The 17,909-nt window shown below is 37.1% G+C and overlaps 1 protein-coding gene across 1 annotated transcript; it reads left to right on the forward strand.

The window, feature by feature from the left end:
- The first annotated feature begins 29 nt into the window (after nt 1-29).
- Nucleotides 30-13,249, forward strand: NDUFB5 (NADH:ubiquinone oxidoreductase subunit B5). The gene is made up of 6 exons (XM_019751889.3): nt 30-257; nt 6,584-6,672; nt 7,694-7,760; nt 8,558-8,619; nt 9,660-9,766; nt 13,021-13,249. The coding sequence occupies exons 1-6, from the start codon at nt 134-136 to the stop codon at nt 13,139-13,141; spliced, it is 570 nt and encodes a 189-aa protein (XP_019607448.2). The 5' UTR covers nt 30-133; the 3' UTR covers nt 13,142-13,249.
- Nucleotides 13,250-17,909: the final 4,660 nt, after the last annotated feature.

Below are 17,909 nucleotides of genomic sequence, written 5' to 3' on the forward strand. Positions count from 1 at the left end.
GGCGACCGGACGGAAAGAACGGGAGCAGCCTTTGCCCTCACTCAACATGGCCGCCTCCCGCCTTCGTTCTTGTTGGTAAATTGACTCTCTCGGCTCCCGTTCTCCCCCCGCCCTTCCTGTCGCCGCAGTAGCCATGGCGTCCATGAGTTTACTGCAGCGGGTTTCGGTCACTGCGGTGGCAGCTCTGTCTGGCCGTCGCCTTGGCGCTCGGCTTGGATTCGGGGGCTTCCTCACGCGAGGCGTTCCGAAGACTATCGGTGGGTGCTGGCTCAGGAAGCAAGCGCTGCCCGGGGAAGCGGGGTGAGGGATGGAGGACTCTTCCCCGTGACCTTGGTGGGACCCGGAGGGAACCGGGAGAAATTGCGGGCTTGGGGCTTGAGAGGAGAGATGGAGCACGGGCTGTGTGAGGAGATTGAGGGTCTTCCTGAAGTACGCAGATGGGTCGCGTTTAAAGGATTATTACCATTTGTGAAACACTTTCCCACTGAGCCATCCCAGTGGTACTACGGAATTTGCGGGATGAAGCTGAGCTTGGCAAGGCACAGAGCCGAGCCCCGTGTCTCTCAGGCACCAGATTGTGTGTACTTTCCCCCTGCGCTAGGTTCTCGTCCCACCGATGGGAAGTCGTGTTGCTCAGGAGCCCACTGATACTCGGTGATGTGTGGACAGGTGGAGAGGCTCCTGCTGAGGCATTATGTGTGGGGACTTGCTGGAAATATGATGGAAAGGATCAGTGGTATTCAGCACATACCCAGCACGAATCTCAGCCTGTTACAAAACGACTTTGCTAACGTTCCTTGATAAAAATCCATTTGTAAGCCATTTCTGATTACAGCTATCCTCCTCTTCAAATACTCCTGGAGTAGTATTTAATCGTAGATAAACTGAGCTACAAATTCACTGCCAGATCCGCTTTATACACTGTTCCCTTTCTTGGAGTTCAGGTCACCTGTGTCCTTTCCACCCAGAGCAGGAAAGTATCTAATAGCTATGCTGAAGGTTACTGTGTTTCAGCTGTGCACCTGCTTTCAGAGGTATTTTGCATGTGAAGCTTATCTGTCACTGTGCACTGAAAGGTTTTAATCTGTTATATTACTGTTTATGGCTGCCCCGGTGAGAATGTGAGCTCCAGCAGAGTGCAGAACCTTGCCTTGTTTTGTTTTTCGGGAGTTAAGAGGACGAGGTTCAAATCCTAGCTCCAGAGTTTAGTAGCTCTGTGACCTTGAGTCATCACATCTTGGAAGCTAAGTGGAAAACAATTGCTTGGAACCTGTATTTCTTCATCTTTAAAAAAATTTTTTTTTATTACGAGTGTCCTTCTGTTGAGATTATATAACTAATCTCTTTCCCATTGACAAGTATTTAGAACTCTGAAATGTATTTCTACATAGTTTTATATATTTCTAGAAATGTCATTTTGAAATGAACTTGTCTGTTACCATAAGAACTGAAGAGACAGACAGACAGACAGAGAGAGAGAGAGAGAGAGAGAGAGAGAGAGAGAGAATATGATTATTTTAACCTACTTCATAAAGTAGTTGTGAAGAGTGAGTGGGGAAAATCTATAGCACTCAGCATTAGCCTTTTACAGGGTCCTGTGGCTGCATCTTTTTTAAATGACTATTAGTGTCACGTTATCTTCATTTACCCTCAGTGTAAATCTTTCTCAGAATACATAAAAGTATTCTCTCTGTTTAATTAGATTATTTTTCTCCCTTCTCCCGTACCCCCTCTGTCTCCCCACTCCGTCCCCCTGCCTCCGTCCCCACTCTGGTTCCAGCCGTTGTTTCTCAGTCTAGTTGTGTAGGACGCAGCTCCCTGGCCCATGCTGGTATTATGAGCCTTGCGCTCGCTCCCCCCCCCCCCCCCCCCCCCCCCGCAGTCGGTTGCTAATAGGCAGTCGGCTTTCACACTGGCTGCTGGCCACTCACTCTGACCTCCGGCTGCTCATGGCAGCCCAGCTCCAGGGAGAGCCATTGTTCACAATCTTAGCTGTAGAGGGCACAGCTCCCTGGCCCATGTGGGAATCGAACCTGCGACCTTTGGCATTAGGAGCACAGGTGCTCCAACAACCACCTGAGCCACGGGGCAGGCCCAAATTATTTATTAAATGTCAAATATCAAGGGATTCCAGGCATGAAATTAAGTCCTCCCCTCAGCTGCAGGGAACTTTAATGTTGAAGACTGATGTGTGCATGTTTTGGTTTTAGAAAACTAAGAAGAGTATTAAAATGATTATATAAACAAAGTGGTGTGGAGTTAATTCAGACATGGAAGATAGAGCATTTTAACTGGATTCTGGGGATAGTTTTAACAGGTACAATTTCAGGTGGAAAAGTAAAGGATATGTTTTCTGATATATCTGAATATGGGGCTCTTACGATACTTAGCTGTTGAGAGAGAAGGCTAAAAAAAAGAAAGTTGGGACCAAATTGGGGACGGCAGGGGCTCAACACAAAGTCAAAGTATCTTAACTATTTTGTAGGCAGCAGAGAGTGTTTTAGCAAAAGAGCAACGTCAGTTGTGTGTTTTAGGAAGATGCTTCTGAATATTGCATGGCTTGGAGGGGATGTTGGTTACTTAAGCCAGTGAGGTAAGGAGGGCATGGAAAGAACTGGGAAGTTTGAGTCTTAGAATCAAGAGGCTTTGACAACTGATGAATAAGGGGGTGGATGCAAGGAAGATGACAGAGATTTTTAGCCTGGCTATCATGTTTTCCCGAAAATAAGACTGGGTCTTATATTAATTTTTGCTCCAAAAGACGCATTAGGGCTTATTTATGTTCAGGGGATGTCATCCTGAAAAATCATGCCAGGGCTTATTTTCTGGTTAGGTCTTATTTTGGGGGAACACGGTAATTAAGTTGGTGGTTCACTGGGAATAGCCTGGGAATGAGGAAAGAAAATAATTGTTGTCTTGGAGGTACAAAAGTATCCTACAGTATCTTATTTGATCCTCAGAGATCACAGTTATCAAAAACATAACCTTCCCTAGATTATTTGTGTTTAAAAATTGTTATTGAAACCTTAGTTCCATGTAATTAATGGATACTTAACTGAGAAATTCCAGGCTTTAGAAAGTGATAGAAGATGTGTATTTTTGTGGCAGGAAGGTCTGAGTTCCCGAAATCCTGGCAGTCACCTGTTTGTAGGCAATATTCCCCCTAATATATTTAGATTGTAAGCAGATGGCTCTACCACATCAACAACAAATCATGAAGGCTCAGAATATTTGAAGAGTTTAGTGCTATGAAATATACTTTAAAACAGTTAATGATAATCACAGTTTTCTAGCTCATTTAATGCCATGAGTCATTGTTTAACAATAGGGTAATTTTATATGAAGAAAGCAAGCAGTTCACATTAAAACTGCATTAATACTACTAGAATGCAACTAGACCAGTCTTCCATAGTTTTTTTTCCACATTTCCGCATTTTCCACATTTATTTAAAATGTCATTTGTAATCAGTTGTTCCTAAAACCACATAGTGGAATCTTTATGTCTTTCTCTCCATGTGGCATTTGTGCACGTGTGGACGCACATGCCTGTCTGTCTAATTGAAGAGAAAAGTTGGAATTTTACTGTCTCTGAAAGTAAATCTGAGTAGATTTACTTTCAGAGACTAAGGAACGATCCCCTACCAACATTTAATTTACTCAAGAATTGCAAATTAAACCATATTTATAGAGTGTCTACAATGTGACAAACCCTAAGGATACTAGAGATATTATAACAGTACTGAATAAGACACATCCTGACCTGATGGACTTTAACAAAGTATAATAATTAAGCTTATTAGTCATTGTTCTAAAGAAATGTAGGCATGCCTCTGAGATTGCAGGTTCGGTTCCAGACCACTGCAATAAAACAAGTATCTCAATAAAGCGAGGCATAATCTTTCTGCTGGTGGAGGGTCTTGTCTTTGATTTGTCAAACACACATCTGTGAGGTGCATTAAAGTGAGGTGCAATAAAACAAGGCATGTCTGCAACCAGATGGTATTGTGGAGAATAAGTGAGAGGCCAGCTTCGTATAGGGTAGTCAGAGATGATCTTTGCATAGGTGACATTTGATCTTAGCCCTATCGAGTGGAGACGCTGCAACTCAGCCAAAGAGCCTGGGGAAAAGCTTCCAGGCAAAGGGGAAAGTACCTGCAAAATCCCGAAGGCAGGAAGGAGTTCTTGGAACCGGAAGGAAACCATTGAGACTGATGAGTTGGTAAGGGATGCCTTTTTCTTCTGAGAGGCCGTATATTCAGATCTTTGAGGAAAAGGACCTTAGAAATCCTCTAGGCCAACCCGCCATGGCATGCTAAGCCTTTACTTCCCATTATTGATACTTGAATAACATCGTAATGAGGAAATGGGGGAGTTGGTCCAATTTTATTTTCAACCATTAAATTGTTGGAAACGTCTCCCTCGTATTAAGCTTGAAATTACTCTTTTACCCACTGATCCTAGTTCTTCCTTTCAGGTCAGTACAGAATAGTGTAAGCCCTTTGTCATGGGACAGCCCTTCAGATACTTAAAGACCCTTATCTGGTCTCTACCCATACTTCTTTTTTTGTGGGCCAATCAGCTTCAGTTCTTTTAGTTTCAGTATGTCAGTTTCCAGGTTGTTTTTCATGGTGGTTGCTTAAGTTGAGGTGTGTTCCAGATTGCGCCTTTAAAACTGCTCTGTCTGGGACACACACACTTCTGGAGATACAGTTAGGAGACGGGGTTGGGAGGCTCCTCCTGTTTTGACCCTGTATCTCTAGGACATCGAATTAAGATCAAATTACCCTTGGCCTTTTTTGATAACCACATTTCACCAATGAGTCTTAACTATGTTTGTGAGCCAGTAAACTTTTGGGGGTTTCAGGCAGGACTTTCCACTTATATTTAACCCTTTCGGATCCAGCCCTTTGTAAATGTGTATGATGATTTTTGGGGATCCCATTTCATCTTCAGTGTAGTAGCCACTCTTGTAGCGGTAGCTCTGTGTCATGTCAGGAATGTCTTCATCCAGGCCCTTCCAAGAAATCGTTTGACCCTACAGGGCTCTGAAGAGAACTCGTTGGCAGGTTACTGCATTAAGTAATCAGCGCCTTTTGGGTGTGATCAGTCAATCAATTACCCGTTTCAAATTAATTTAACTTGCTATTTCTCTCAGCTTGTAATGTGCCTTGCTCACACTCCTCTCCCTCACCATCCAGTCTAAATAAGAACTTTACTTCTGGGCCTGCTCTTTTCTGACACTGCACTGTTTCTTTCCTTTGTTGTCCTATGAATTTGTAATTATGTTTATGTATTCATTTAGTGTCTCTTCCAGCAGGATCCACAGCCCTCTTTAGACTGTAGGCCTCGCATAGGACCTGCAAATTATCAGTACTTAAATATTTTTTTTAATTCATGAGTCGTTTATACTATTATCCAGCCCATTTTTTTTATCAAGTCCACTAGAAATTCCACGTTTCAAATGGTTTGCTGAAATACATACCTATTTTGTCAAATTTTCTTATCTTGTTGTTTTAAGTCTTAGTAGTATGAATTGTACTTAGTAAATTCATGCCAGCTTCTAATTCTTTTGTGAATTAACTCTTAAATTCATTGCAAGCTGCTGCAGGTGATACCAAAACTATGAAGATGGTTTCTGCCTTCAAGACTTTTATATTTCACTGGGGGCAGTGAAAGCAGTTACACACCTCCCTAGAATATACAGCAATTCAAAGGTAGGAGAGATATCATCTGGTTGGGAAGAATGTTGGTTTCTTGGAGGATTAGATGTCATCTGGGTCTAAAGAACAGATTCCAGGAGAGGGGAGGACATTTCATACACTTAAGCTTGAACAAAGGATACAGAATGCAGTTACACAGCAGAAACACAGTAACCCTCAGTTTCTCAGTAATAGCCTTTCCTTTCCTACTTCCAGCAGAACGGGTTTAGAGTGCCTGTGTAATCCTTTCAGACTTCCAAGTTAGGGAAACAGTGTAAAAAGAAGATCCAGGAGTGAAACTTTGCCTCACTTTATCTCCAGCGAGGTTTGATTAAATGTCATCTGGGGGAAGATTTGAAGAGGAGGATATTCAAAACCAGAAATGGCTTACAAAAGGATTTTATCAAGATATGCAGTGTTTACTTTTGTAACAAGTTCAAATTCCTGCCGAATATATGTTGAATAAATACCTTTCTATCTGTTTTGCAGCAAGTTCTAGTGTTTATTGCCTCATATGGAATGGCATAATTTAAATTAAATTTATTTCTTTTGCAGCATCAGCAAATATTTGATGCAGAGGTAAACAAAGTAGCCTACCAAGCTGACCTTCCTGTCTGCTGTTAAAACAAATTCAAAGAATTTTTTAGATATTTCTTTAACATTGAATAAAAATGAGGAATGCTGTAGTTTAGAACAGTACATCAATCTGTTTAAAGATACCCTATCTGCCCTGCCTTTAGTACTTAAATAAAAAAGCATGCATTTTTATCATAATTCATATTAAACATTTATACATGTACATTTTCTTATAATCTGACTTTATTTCAGAATATAACACTTTACGATATGAAACTTGTATAAAACAGGGTAATTTATATTTCTAGCTCCTGTGCGACATAGTGGAGACCATGGGAAAAGATTGTTTATCATCAAACCTTCTGGATTCTACGACAAACGTTTTCTGAGTTTACTGGTGAGTTAAAAATTTTATTGAACTAAACTCTTTTCATATAAATAGGAAGAACTTTTTGGCTTATTTAGGGAACATCTTTCTTTTTATAAAATATTTTATTTTGTAAATTCATACTTATTTACTCAGAAGATATTGAGATTGTATATTAAGATCTGATTTGTTACTGAATTTCTTTTTAAATTAGTTAACCTTTTTTTCTCCAAAAAAAGGGTTTATGCTTATTGGAGGTAAAAATTGAGCCATTTCTTTCTTCTCAAGATAATGGAATTTTGAAATATAATCTGTGTTCCCTGCCCACCCCATCTATAAATTATAAAACTTTGAAAACAGACTCATTTGGGGATAATTATTTGTATTACTAAAATATCCTTTAAATTACCAAAGAACTCACTGAAGTATTTCTTTAAATAAGGAATGCCCTTATTTTGGGATGTGATGTTTTTATTTCTATGATGTTCAGGAACACTGATTTCAGAGTGAAGCAGGATACTAACTGTACATTTTCAACTCAAGATTTTATAATGAAACGTAGAGGCTTAGAGGATGGAAGATTGTCTGGACTCTCTGTTCCTAAAGCTGTGATCCACCATTTGAGCATGAGCTGCCCTCTAGACCTTTTCTTGCTCTGTCATTATGCTTTGAGCTCCCACTTTTCTAGTCATGACCAACTCAAACTTTATACAGTGGTTGAAAACACCTTGAAATTTTTATGCTTTTTTTCTTAATACAAAAATGTCTAACTTTCATTACATTGTTTTAACCAAAAAATGACCACTAACATATATTGTATTATACTTGAACAATTAATCTTTTTTTCTTTCATTTTTTGTGCCAAACATAGGCATCTAAAAGCTAGAGCAAAAGAAAATCACGGAAATAAATAATTTGATACTGCATCTCCAATTTGGCAAGCTTATTTTACAAGAACTATAAGGAAATCATGTAATAAGGACAGTTTAAAGGTGGGGAAAGAGAGGAAGTGGTTGTATGAAAACTTTTTTTTTTTTTTAAATCTTAACAGAAATTCTACGTTTTGTTGACTGGGGTTCCAGTAGTAATTGGCATAACTCTGGTGAATATATTCATTGGTAAGTCCCTCCCTCCTGACCAAATTGGTAAATTTTAAAAACCTATGTACATTAATAAGAAAAAGAAATTATGGATAAGGAAAGGCTCTTTGAATAATAAAATAAACAGAAGCATGAGAGTTTATTGTAAAATAACCAAATCTTAATACATAATAGTGTACAATGGTATTTTTTAAACATCTTTTTTTCCCTTTCAAAACCTTTAGGTCACTGATCCCATACTGGGCACACAAAAATGGTTCAGAAAGCCTTGTCTTTCTCCTCGTCCTCATTCTCAGAAACAACTTTGACAAGACAGAATAAGGAAAAGAGAAAGAGAAGGAGGTGGAAGAGCAGCTGAGCTTTTTTTATGCATCCTAGAACATATAAAATTATAATCTAAATACAAATGAAATTGTGAATAGCAGTAAACATTAGCTTTTTCATGGGAAATTCTGCTTAGAGTACTTTCAGCATCTTGAATCCTAAAATGTTTTGTCTATTTGATATAGGAAAAACCAGAGGGAATAATACGTCTTTTATTATATGAGAATCTTGTTACACTACATATGAACAAAATGGGAAACTCATATAATGCCTATAACAATGCTTTACATATAGAAGACATCTATTAATACAAAATTTCTAATGAATGGATTTTTAATCAGATTGAAGTGAATTTAAAATATTAGATATCTTCATTGATACAAATAAAAGGTCCCTTTAAAGCCACAAGAAGTTTTCTTCCTTAAATAGGGAAGATGTGCTATTATACACTCCCAATACCAAAGTTGAACATCACTATTTTCTCTTATTAGGTGAAGCTGAGTTAGCAGAAATTCCAGAAGGCTATATCCCAGAACACTGGGAATATTTCAAGGTTGGTATAAATCACCAAAAGTTACTTTCTGTTAAATGTCTTGTGTATGCCTTTCTTAATGTCTTAATTCAGCAATTAAGATACAGTTTTATATTCAAGTTTTGATACCAAGTAGATGAATACATTTTGTGCTCACTTTTTACAAGCAACTGCTTTTGGTAATTTTCTGCATTGTTTTATTATTTTAAGCTTTACGGTTTTGTAAAGATTGAGTGTGGTGTGTTCTCAACCTAGCACAGTAAGAGACCGAATTTATCCCAAGTTCAATGCCATAGGAAAGATTTTACCAATACTTGTGCTAGCTGTCATTTATTGAGAACCTACTGTGTAGGAGGCACAATGGTAAGTGTTTTGTAAATGTCTCATTCCATGTAAAGGAAACTTATTCCCACTTTAGAGATAAGGAAACTGAGGTTTAAAAGAGATTAAGTAAGCGACCTGTCCAAGACATAGGGCCAGTATTTGAACCCAGGCAGTCTTGAGTCCAGAGCTTTCACTTTGTTAGTCATTTTATCACACTGTCACTGCTATCAAAACTCCAAATTAATTCTGTTACTTGTCTTTACAAGTGTTGTAGCGAGTGGCCTTGATTAGAGTATATTTTATCATGTTTTATTATCTGAATGAATTACATTTTAGGAAAGAAGTGCTTCATTATTAAATCTTAAGATAAGCCATTCAATTAATTTAACCTTTCCTATCTGGTAGAAATAGCTACATTTTGGGACCACCAAACCCTGGGTTTGGCTCCTAAATCTGCGGCTTCAGTGACTCAGCTCAGGTTTTAGAGTCAGACAGATCTGGTTTGAGTCCAAATGCTGTCACTTCGTAACTGTATAACTTTGTGCAATTTGCTCATCTATAAAATGGGAACAAAAGTAGTATCTAGCTAATGGATTAAAATTATTTAAAATACGTATAAATTAGTTGGCACATAGTAAGAGTTATTGGGTTACCTGAGATGGTCATTTTAAAGAATAGTAAACTGGAAAAGCAAAATACTGTTCAGAAACTAATTTTAAACAAATTTTCTCTTGTAGCATCCTATCTCAAGATGGATTGCCCGAACTTTCTATGATAGTCCTGAAAAGAATTATGAAAGAACAATGGCTATCCTTCAAATTGAAGCTGAAAAGGCTGAATTGCGGTAAAAAGGGGCAGGGGAGAGGGCAGGGAAGAAAATCCTTTGCTTTGGTTGCAAATCAAAAGAAAAAAATTAACAAAATTATTTCAACACTATAGGATGCTGTATGTAAAAGAATGAAGATGGGAAGAGAATTATTAGACTGTTTAGAGTGGAGACTGAGCTAGAGACTAGGAAACTGTTAGGTGATAATATCTGTCAAATGAAAGGGAATTCTGTTTTAAAATATCCTACTTTTTTAAGAGCAAGGCAGCCCTTTCTTCTTACCTCCCCTCTCCCAATTTCTTTTCCTCCTGCACCCAGTCTCATCCTTAGAGGTGACCACTATTAAATGATTTCTTATGTACGTTCCAGAAAGAATTTCATGTATTAAAAATATATATATTTTATATATCATTTAAAAATATATTAACACAAATGGAATCCTCTTATAAACAGTGTTCTGTTCCTTGTCTTCATTTCATTTAAATATATCTTGGTGATCTTTCTGTAATAGCATATACCTCATTCTTTTTAATGGCTGTATCATATATTTCACTAGGTGGATATGCCTTAATTTTTTAACCAGCTTCCTATTTTCGGTACCTAGGTCAGGTTCTTTCCAAGTTTTTTGATATATACACAGTACTGTGGTGAATATCTCATATATTTTGGCATATTCAATGTGTGTGGAATATAAATTCCTAACATTTGATAAGTCAAGTGTTATGTTTTAAATTTTAGATGTGTATTGCTAATTCTTCCAAAAAACTGTGCTAGTTGTCTTTTCTGTCACCAATATGTGACAATTTCTGTTTCTCCATACCTTTTCCAGTAATTGATTTTATCAAACCTAAACATTTTTGCTGATAAAATAGTTGAAAAATGTTATCGTGTCATTTCACTTCTGTATTTTTTGTTTAAGGTTGAGTATTTTTTCATAAATCTATTGGTTGTTTGTATTTCTTTTTCTGTAAATTGCTCATCTTTCTACTAATTCTGTACATGAATTAAGTTAATGTTGGGTTTTCTTATAGATATGTTTTCCTGGCTTATCATTTGTCTTTTGACAATGTAGACTGTTTTGCAACATAGAAGTGTTTTTATGTTTCAGATAACAAAAATGTAGCAGTAGCTAATAAGTTTTGAGCACTACTATGTACCTGTGCTTTAGTAACTTTGTATGTACTTATTTAACTATTGTCAGGTTTGTCAGTCTTTTTTCTTTAGCTTCTGGGATTTTATGTTATGTGTAGGTCCCTGATAGTAATTAAATAAGTAAATATGTACAAAATTATTTTTTTAAATGGTCACTCATATTTTCTTTTGCTACTTTTAAATTTGATCCTATCTGAGATTTATTTTGGCATTTGGAGTGAGGTTTACATACAATCAAATGCACCCATTAAGTTCAGTGGGTTTTTCACAAAAGTATATAGCTGGGAAATCATCACAATCAAGGTCATTTTGGTCACTTAGTAAGCCTCTTTCCTGTTCCTTCTAGTCAGTCCCCATCCCCTGCTCTTCGTCCCGTTGATCTGCTGTCTATTCATCCTGGTTTAATCTTGGTAATTTATAAAAATTACTATGATATTGAAAAATATTTAAATGGTTAAAAGAACAGATTATTTTCTTGTTTTCTATATACAGAAAAACTTGTATATATAGTTACCGTAGAACTGTCATTAAGTATTTAAGAGCATGGATCAGCAATATGTCTCATACTTAGGAAATTGGACTTTTTTGAACTTCAGACATATACCTTTGAGTTCCAATTAAAACTTTTAACCGGATCCCAGAACTCCTTAGACATATAGAGATCCTAAACAGTTTCAAAACAAAACAAAGTAAAAACAAAAACAAAACCCTGAATTCTGCACCCAAAGGAAAGATGCCAGTGTGAGCATAGAATTAGTAGTACCTACAGTTTCTAAGAAGTATATGTTTAGGTATTTAAAAAACTGCAGCATAAAGAAAGATATAAAATAGACAAGAACTATCTCCCGTAATTAACTCCCCTAGAGATAACTATTATTTTTGGTCTTCCAGATTTTTAATACTTTGTGCATGCGTGCACATGTATAGTCACAAATGATTACTTTCTGTTTTTTAATGAAATGGGAAGATGCTTAATCATTTTTGATGCACACTCATTTTTCACCTTGCTTTTAACCTAACAGTATATCTGTCATCTTCCATGTTACTATATATAGATTTTCCTCATTCTTTTGAACAGGTGCATAGTAGTCCATTATATGGGTTAACCATAATTTATTTAACCAGTCCCCTTGGATGAATATTTTAGTTATTTGCATTTTGGATAATTCCATTCTAGAGTAGAAAAGGAAAAGGATGACATTTAATACTAAATAACAGATAAATATGTTCTCTTAGATACACAATCACAAAGGTATATAATCTCTCCTAGATAGGATTAGTGAGCTGGTTAAGGTTAATAAAGTGAATTATTTAACTGTGACATATTTCCAGTCATGAAAAAGTTGGTGAGTCTATAAAAATGAAAAGTACAATGTTTTATGGAGAGGGACTATTTAAGGAATGTGTGATAGTTTTTACAAAGGCTTGGCTGTGGAAAAGGAAAGTATCTTTATAGAATCTAGATTATTGCTTGTGAAGAAGGACGAGGACAAGTAAGTAGTAGATCTTACAGTGGGAGAGTGTTTTTCTTAATTCTGATTTTCCTTATAAATAGTGATTGTTCGATGTTGACCAGGCTCAGTGTGATGCTGGTGACTGGTGAATAAGATACCATTCCTGCTATCAAGAGGTTTTCTGTCCTAATGGTGATGCACAGCCAGTATAAACAAGGGGGTGTGAGCTCCTTCAAGAAGGCTTGTTCATTTTTTAATTCCTAGCACTTGGCACAGCATATGGCCATAATACTAGGCATTCTGTGACCCTCCTAATATCTAAAAGGCAGGAAGACAGGAAATGCATTACACTATTCAGGTGAAAGTGATCTGTCAAGACAAAGAGCAGGGACAGGAGGAGAGAACTGATTATCAAGTCAATTGATGTTTTTGTGATTAAAAACAACATCTGTTGGCTAACTATGTAAGAAAGGTAATCAAAATAAAAAACAAGTCCCAAATTTTGCTTATAGGTGTATGTTAGATACATGTGTATACATGGAGCTGTGGAGGGATGTTACACTTTACATAAAGCAATAGACTAATGGTTGTTCTCTATGGTGATAACTCATTAAATTTGTCATTGGAAATGCTAGAATCACAATATTGCTCTTTCACTTAATACAGGTTACAGGAGCTGGAAGTACGAAGACTAATGCGTGCGAGAGGAGATGGTCCCTGGTATCAGTATCCAACCATTGATAAGGAGCTTATTGATCACGCTCCAAAAGCAAGTCCCGACAACTAATCTTTTTATTTCTCTAAATACAAAGTATATTCTCTTTATGGGAAAATAAATTAATAAATATATTCTGTATTTTTGCTCACTGTGGTGAATAAAAGATCCTCTTCCATGGCTCTGTTTCTCAATGTTGGTTCAGATTAAGGCTTTTTTGTGTGATTTTAATTTATTTCAGATTTATGAGGTATAATGGACAAAATGGTAAGGTATTTAAAGTATATATCGTGATGATTTGATATAAGTATACAGTGTGAAAGCAGGTTAAGGTTTTTGATGTGGGGGATTTCAGCTTCCTCTTTTAAGAAGGTTTAAAATACAAAAAAAACAAAAAAACAAAAACAACAAAACTTGGAGAACTAGGAATTTGTGAACTCCTTAAAGGTGGAACTTTGAAAGGTTAATGTTTTACTTGTCTGATAAGTGGAAGTTAGAAGTCTCATTATGTTAAGTATCAGGAATATAGTAGTTTATATACATGTCTATATTGTTGACATCTGGATTATTCAGGGACAACTCAGAATTTTAAATTATGTTAAGTATTGAACCAATTACAAAACATTAACACCTTAAAGTTTTTCAGTGAACAAATCTCAAAGTTTATTTTTGTGTTTTTTAGCCATCTATCATTTTTTTGAAAGACACACACACACGCACATGCACACACACACGTATTTTTCTTAGATGCAATCTCTAAGATACTTTAGAATCCTTTTTGTAAACATTGGAGTTGTTCCACAAGGTAAAATGATTACTGTGAAGATTATTAAATGTGAGTAAAAGCTTAAATAATGGCTGTTGTTTATTAAGCATTTACTGTCTGCACTGTTTCGCACTGGGCTAAATAACTGTATTTTTTTCACATTATTTAAAAATTGACCTCATGAGGTACTATTACTTTCTGTGTTTTACAGATGAGCACTTGAGGCTCAGAGATTTTAAACACATACTCAAGATTTACAAAAATAAACATTTACACTTCAAATTCCAAAGTGACTTTTTGCTTCAAAAATTCATAATTTTCAGCGAATACCTTTTGAGTACCCAAAGGACTGTAAGTGCTCTTTACAATCCAGCTTTTGGGGTGGTTGCATTTTCTTATTTCCCCAGTAGAGGGCGACCTCATCCAGCAACCTCCCGATTTTGTCTTGAAGATTCCTGTGCAACCTAATGACCACCTCATAATTCTGCCAAAGGATTTGAGTGAAGGGCATGCTGTCCCTGAGCCCCTGCTTGCACAAACCATTCAGTTTATAGGAGAAACGTCCGGATAAAGGAAGCAGAGAGGTCCTGTAAGTGGTGACTGTAAATGATACTACATCTGCATGTTACGTTTCACTCTTTTTAAACTTGATAGGTTTTTTGGCATCAGTAGGTTCTACTTTATTTTCTCCTTTCTGCTACTACAGATGTAAGGAAAACAACATAGGAAATCTGATGGTGTTATAAGAAATACTGATAATCCCACCACCCGTAAGGAAATTGGAGAAATTTCCTTCAATCTTTTTCTTTTTGTACATAGCTGGGATCATGTATATAAAATGGAGGGTTTTGTTTTGTTTTGTTTTAAATTTGAAAGTGTTTCTTGGAGGAAAACATTAATAAAACGTGTGTGTGTGTTTATACTGATTTTTCATGCAAACTTTTTTCCAGTTCACATATTAAAGCTCATATATTGGTCACTATGATGCATACTAGGGATAAAGTGGTCATCACAGTGGACATGTTTCCTCTGAAGAGTTTACTCTAGCACAGACTACAGACATTAAATCAGAAACTATATGCATTGGGTTTGATAGGGGAAGAACAGGGCAGTGTAGCAACCTGCAGGATCCCAAGCTAGCCTTAGGGTACATTCAATGACTGGAAGCCCGTTTTACAATATGTGGAGCAGTAGGCCCTGAGTAAAGATCTGTTAGTGAATGATACATGGATTTAACACTGTTTTGAGTTATCATTAAATTATCTCTTTCTGCAATTGTACAGGGGCCCAGTGTCTTGTTATTAAAAAAAAAAAAAAAAGGGCTTGAATTGAGCAGACTTCAGACTAAATCCTGAGCTTGCCAATTACTATGACAGTAATAATGACTACCAGCTATTTAGTACCTGCTACGTGTGCCAGACACTACACTAGGAACTTTCTATTTAATCTTCCCTCTATCTCATGTTAAAGTTCCTTCACTGCTTTGAGCCCTGTCTCTAAAACGGGATTATGCTCTTCATCCCGCAGTGCTGTTGTGAAGATTACTGGGCCAATATATGTGAAGTGCCCACTATACCGGTAAGTAATCGGTGATAAATAGAGTCTGCTCTCTGTCAACCAAAGGTAGAAATGGTCCACTCCCTTTTCAGGAAAATTACGTATCCCATACTACCTCTGCTTCAGGCTTACTGACTTCACAGAATAATGGAGTTACAGGTAGACTAGAGCCAATGGGCAGTGTTTTGAAAATTACTCTCAAATCATGGAAAAGGTCAACTGTACCAAATTCCGAAATGTAAATTAACCATACTGTTCTCAGGAGAAACTCATACACTCTGCTAGAGATCACAAGGAGTTAGAAAATTCCCTGGGCTCAATCTCTTTATATCAATGTTTCTCAAATTTCAGTCCTTAATTTCAACCATCTCTATTTTTGCCTTCACATTATGATGTATACTTAAATTTCTTTAAGTTGACCTTTTTCAACTTAGATTTTTAAAAAGATGTTTCATGACTATAAATAGAAAATCAGTCCCTTATATTAAAAGGGAATTCCAATAAATATGTATTATATTTTTCCTAGATTCTATTGCCTTCCCAAGGCTCTGAGCGTAAGGCCTGGATCTCTCTTTGTTGAAAAGGAAGAATTTAAAAAGGAGATTGGTGGTGTTAAAAACGTACTAGTACCAAATGGAGACTTTCCTTCATGTAATCAAATGGAGAAGTGAAAAGGCATAACTTGGTCATGATGTGATGAATTATGTCATATCTTCCAGGTACGTACGTGCCTACAGTTTGGAAGATTTTTGTATATTTCATTAAGATGGCAGCACCTTTAACATTGGGAAATATGGAAATAAGCATCCTCTAAAGTATCCATTATAATTTTTCTTAAATAATTCACATTATTATTTGTTTTTTGAATTATACATTAATTCCTAACAGACATCACTTAGCATGATATTTAATTAATTATTTAAAAGCATAAGTTATTCAGCATTTCCCTTCAGAATCCAAGCACAGAGAGTTTCTGGAAAACATTTGAGTAGAACCTACCTAGAGTAGTGATCTTTTCTGTTTTTAACCTAATAATCACATTTCCAGAGATTTTATCTTAAGGAAATAATCCATAAAAATGAAAAAGCTGTATACATTAAACTCTCAATATACTGGGTGCCAAAAAAGTGTATACACATTTTAAGAAAGGAAAAACTATTAAAATTTTAATATTCACTATATACTGATAACAAAAGATGAATACAAGCTATGTATATACATTTTTTTGGCACCCCCGATATTTGTATATATACATTTATTTATGTATATTTGTATATATAGAGAGATCTATATATTTATATGTGTGTGACAGGCAGAGTTGTGTTACTCCAATATTCATATATTGAAGTCCTAACCCCCAGTACCTCAGAATATGACTAACTGTATTTGGAGATGAAGCCTTTAAAGTGATTAGGTGGGCTGGGATGGGCCCTAATCCAATGTGACTGGACTTTTAAGAAGAGATTAGGACACAGGCACGCACGGAGGGAAGACTATGTGAAGACACGGAGAAGACAGCCATCTACAAGCTAAGAAGAGAGACCTCAGGAGAAACCAACTTTACTGACACCTCGATCTTGAATCTCTAGCCTCCAGAACTGTGAGAAAATACATTTCTGTTGTTTAAGCCACCCGGTCTGTGTACTTTGTTATGCAACCCTACTAGACTATTAAAATGGTGTGTATATCTACGTATCTGTGTGTGTGTATGTAAATTATACACTCACGCACACACATACACACAGGTCTCTGTACCCATTGCTGATGGGGTGGGGTGCTGATTCAATATTTGGGTTAACCAATCCCCAGACAAACACTGACAACACTTTGCATTCCCCATAGCAAGCAGTAATGCCCAGCATTTGGGGGTTTGGGGTGCTGCCTTTGTCAAGCATCTGCTGGGTGATGGACCTGAAGGAAAAGTGGAGATACTCAACACGTTCAGCAGTATGGCTCTGCTCTATTCCACTTTCCAGTTTTAATCCGGGGCACGTCACTCAGGCTTTCAGTGGTACGCCTGAGACTTTGGTCATGATGTCCATGGCTGAAAGATGGAAGTCTTCCCAGGTCCAGCCCAATGTTCTGGGCTGATGGTGTGACTTTGCTTGGAGCCATGGCATCAATGCAGGCAGTGGCTGGCACCTGGTTAGCAAGCAGCGTGTCTCTAGTCTCAGTGAGTCCTTCCTGGAAAATGAGAAGTCCACTTTACCCTGGATATGACGCCAAAGTTTCTCTGTGGCTTGGTGGTTTTCTAGATGCCTTTCCATGGTTTTGCATTTCATGGTGACTTGCCCATCAGCTCCAGAGCCTTTCCCTAGACCTTAGAGGGAAATGTGTATCTGCTGTGTTTGCTCGGAGACCACATTTTCTGCTTCCATAGTATAATACTTTGGATAACCTTCCCAAAGTTGGATGCGTTTTAAGGAGAAGGTGGATTTCCAGGCTGTTCTGTCTTCTCCAGATATGTTAGTGTACCAGCATTGACCTAAAGACGATGTGAGATCTAAGAGGATGTTA

This window comes from Rhinolophus sinicus, chromosome 17 (assembly GCF_057876585.1).
Source record: "Rhinolophus sinicus isolate RSI-liver-muscle chromosome 17, RSI-T2T, whole genome shotgun sequence".
Lineage (NCBI taxonomy): Eukaryota > Metazoa > Chordata > Mammalia > Chiroptera > Rhinolophidae > Rhinolophus > Rhinolophus sinicus.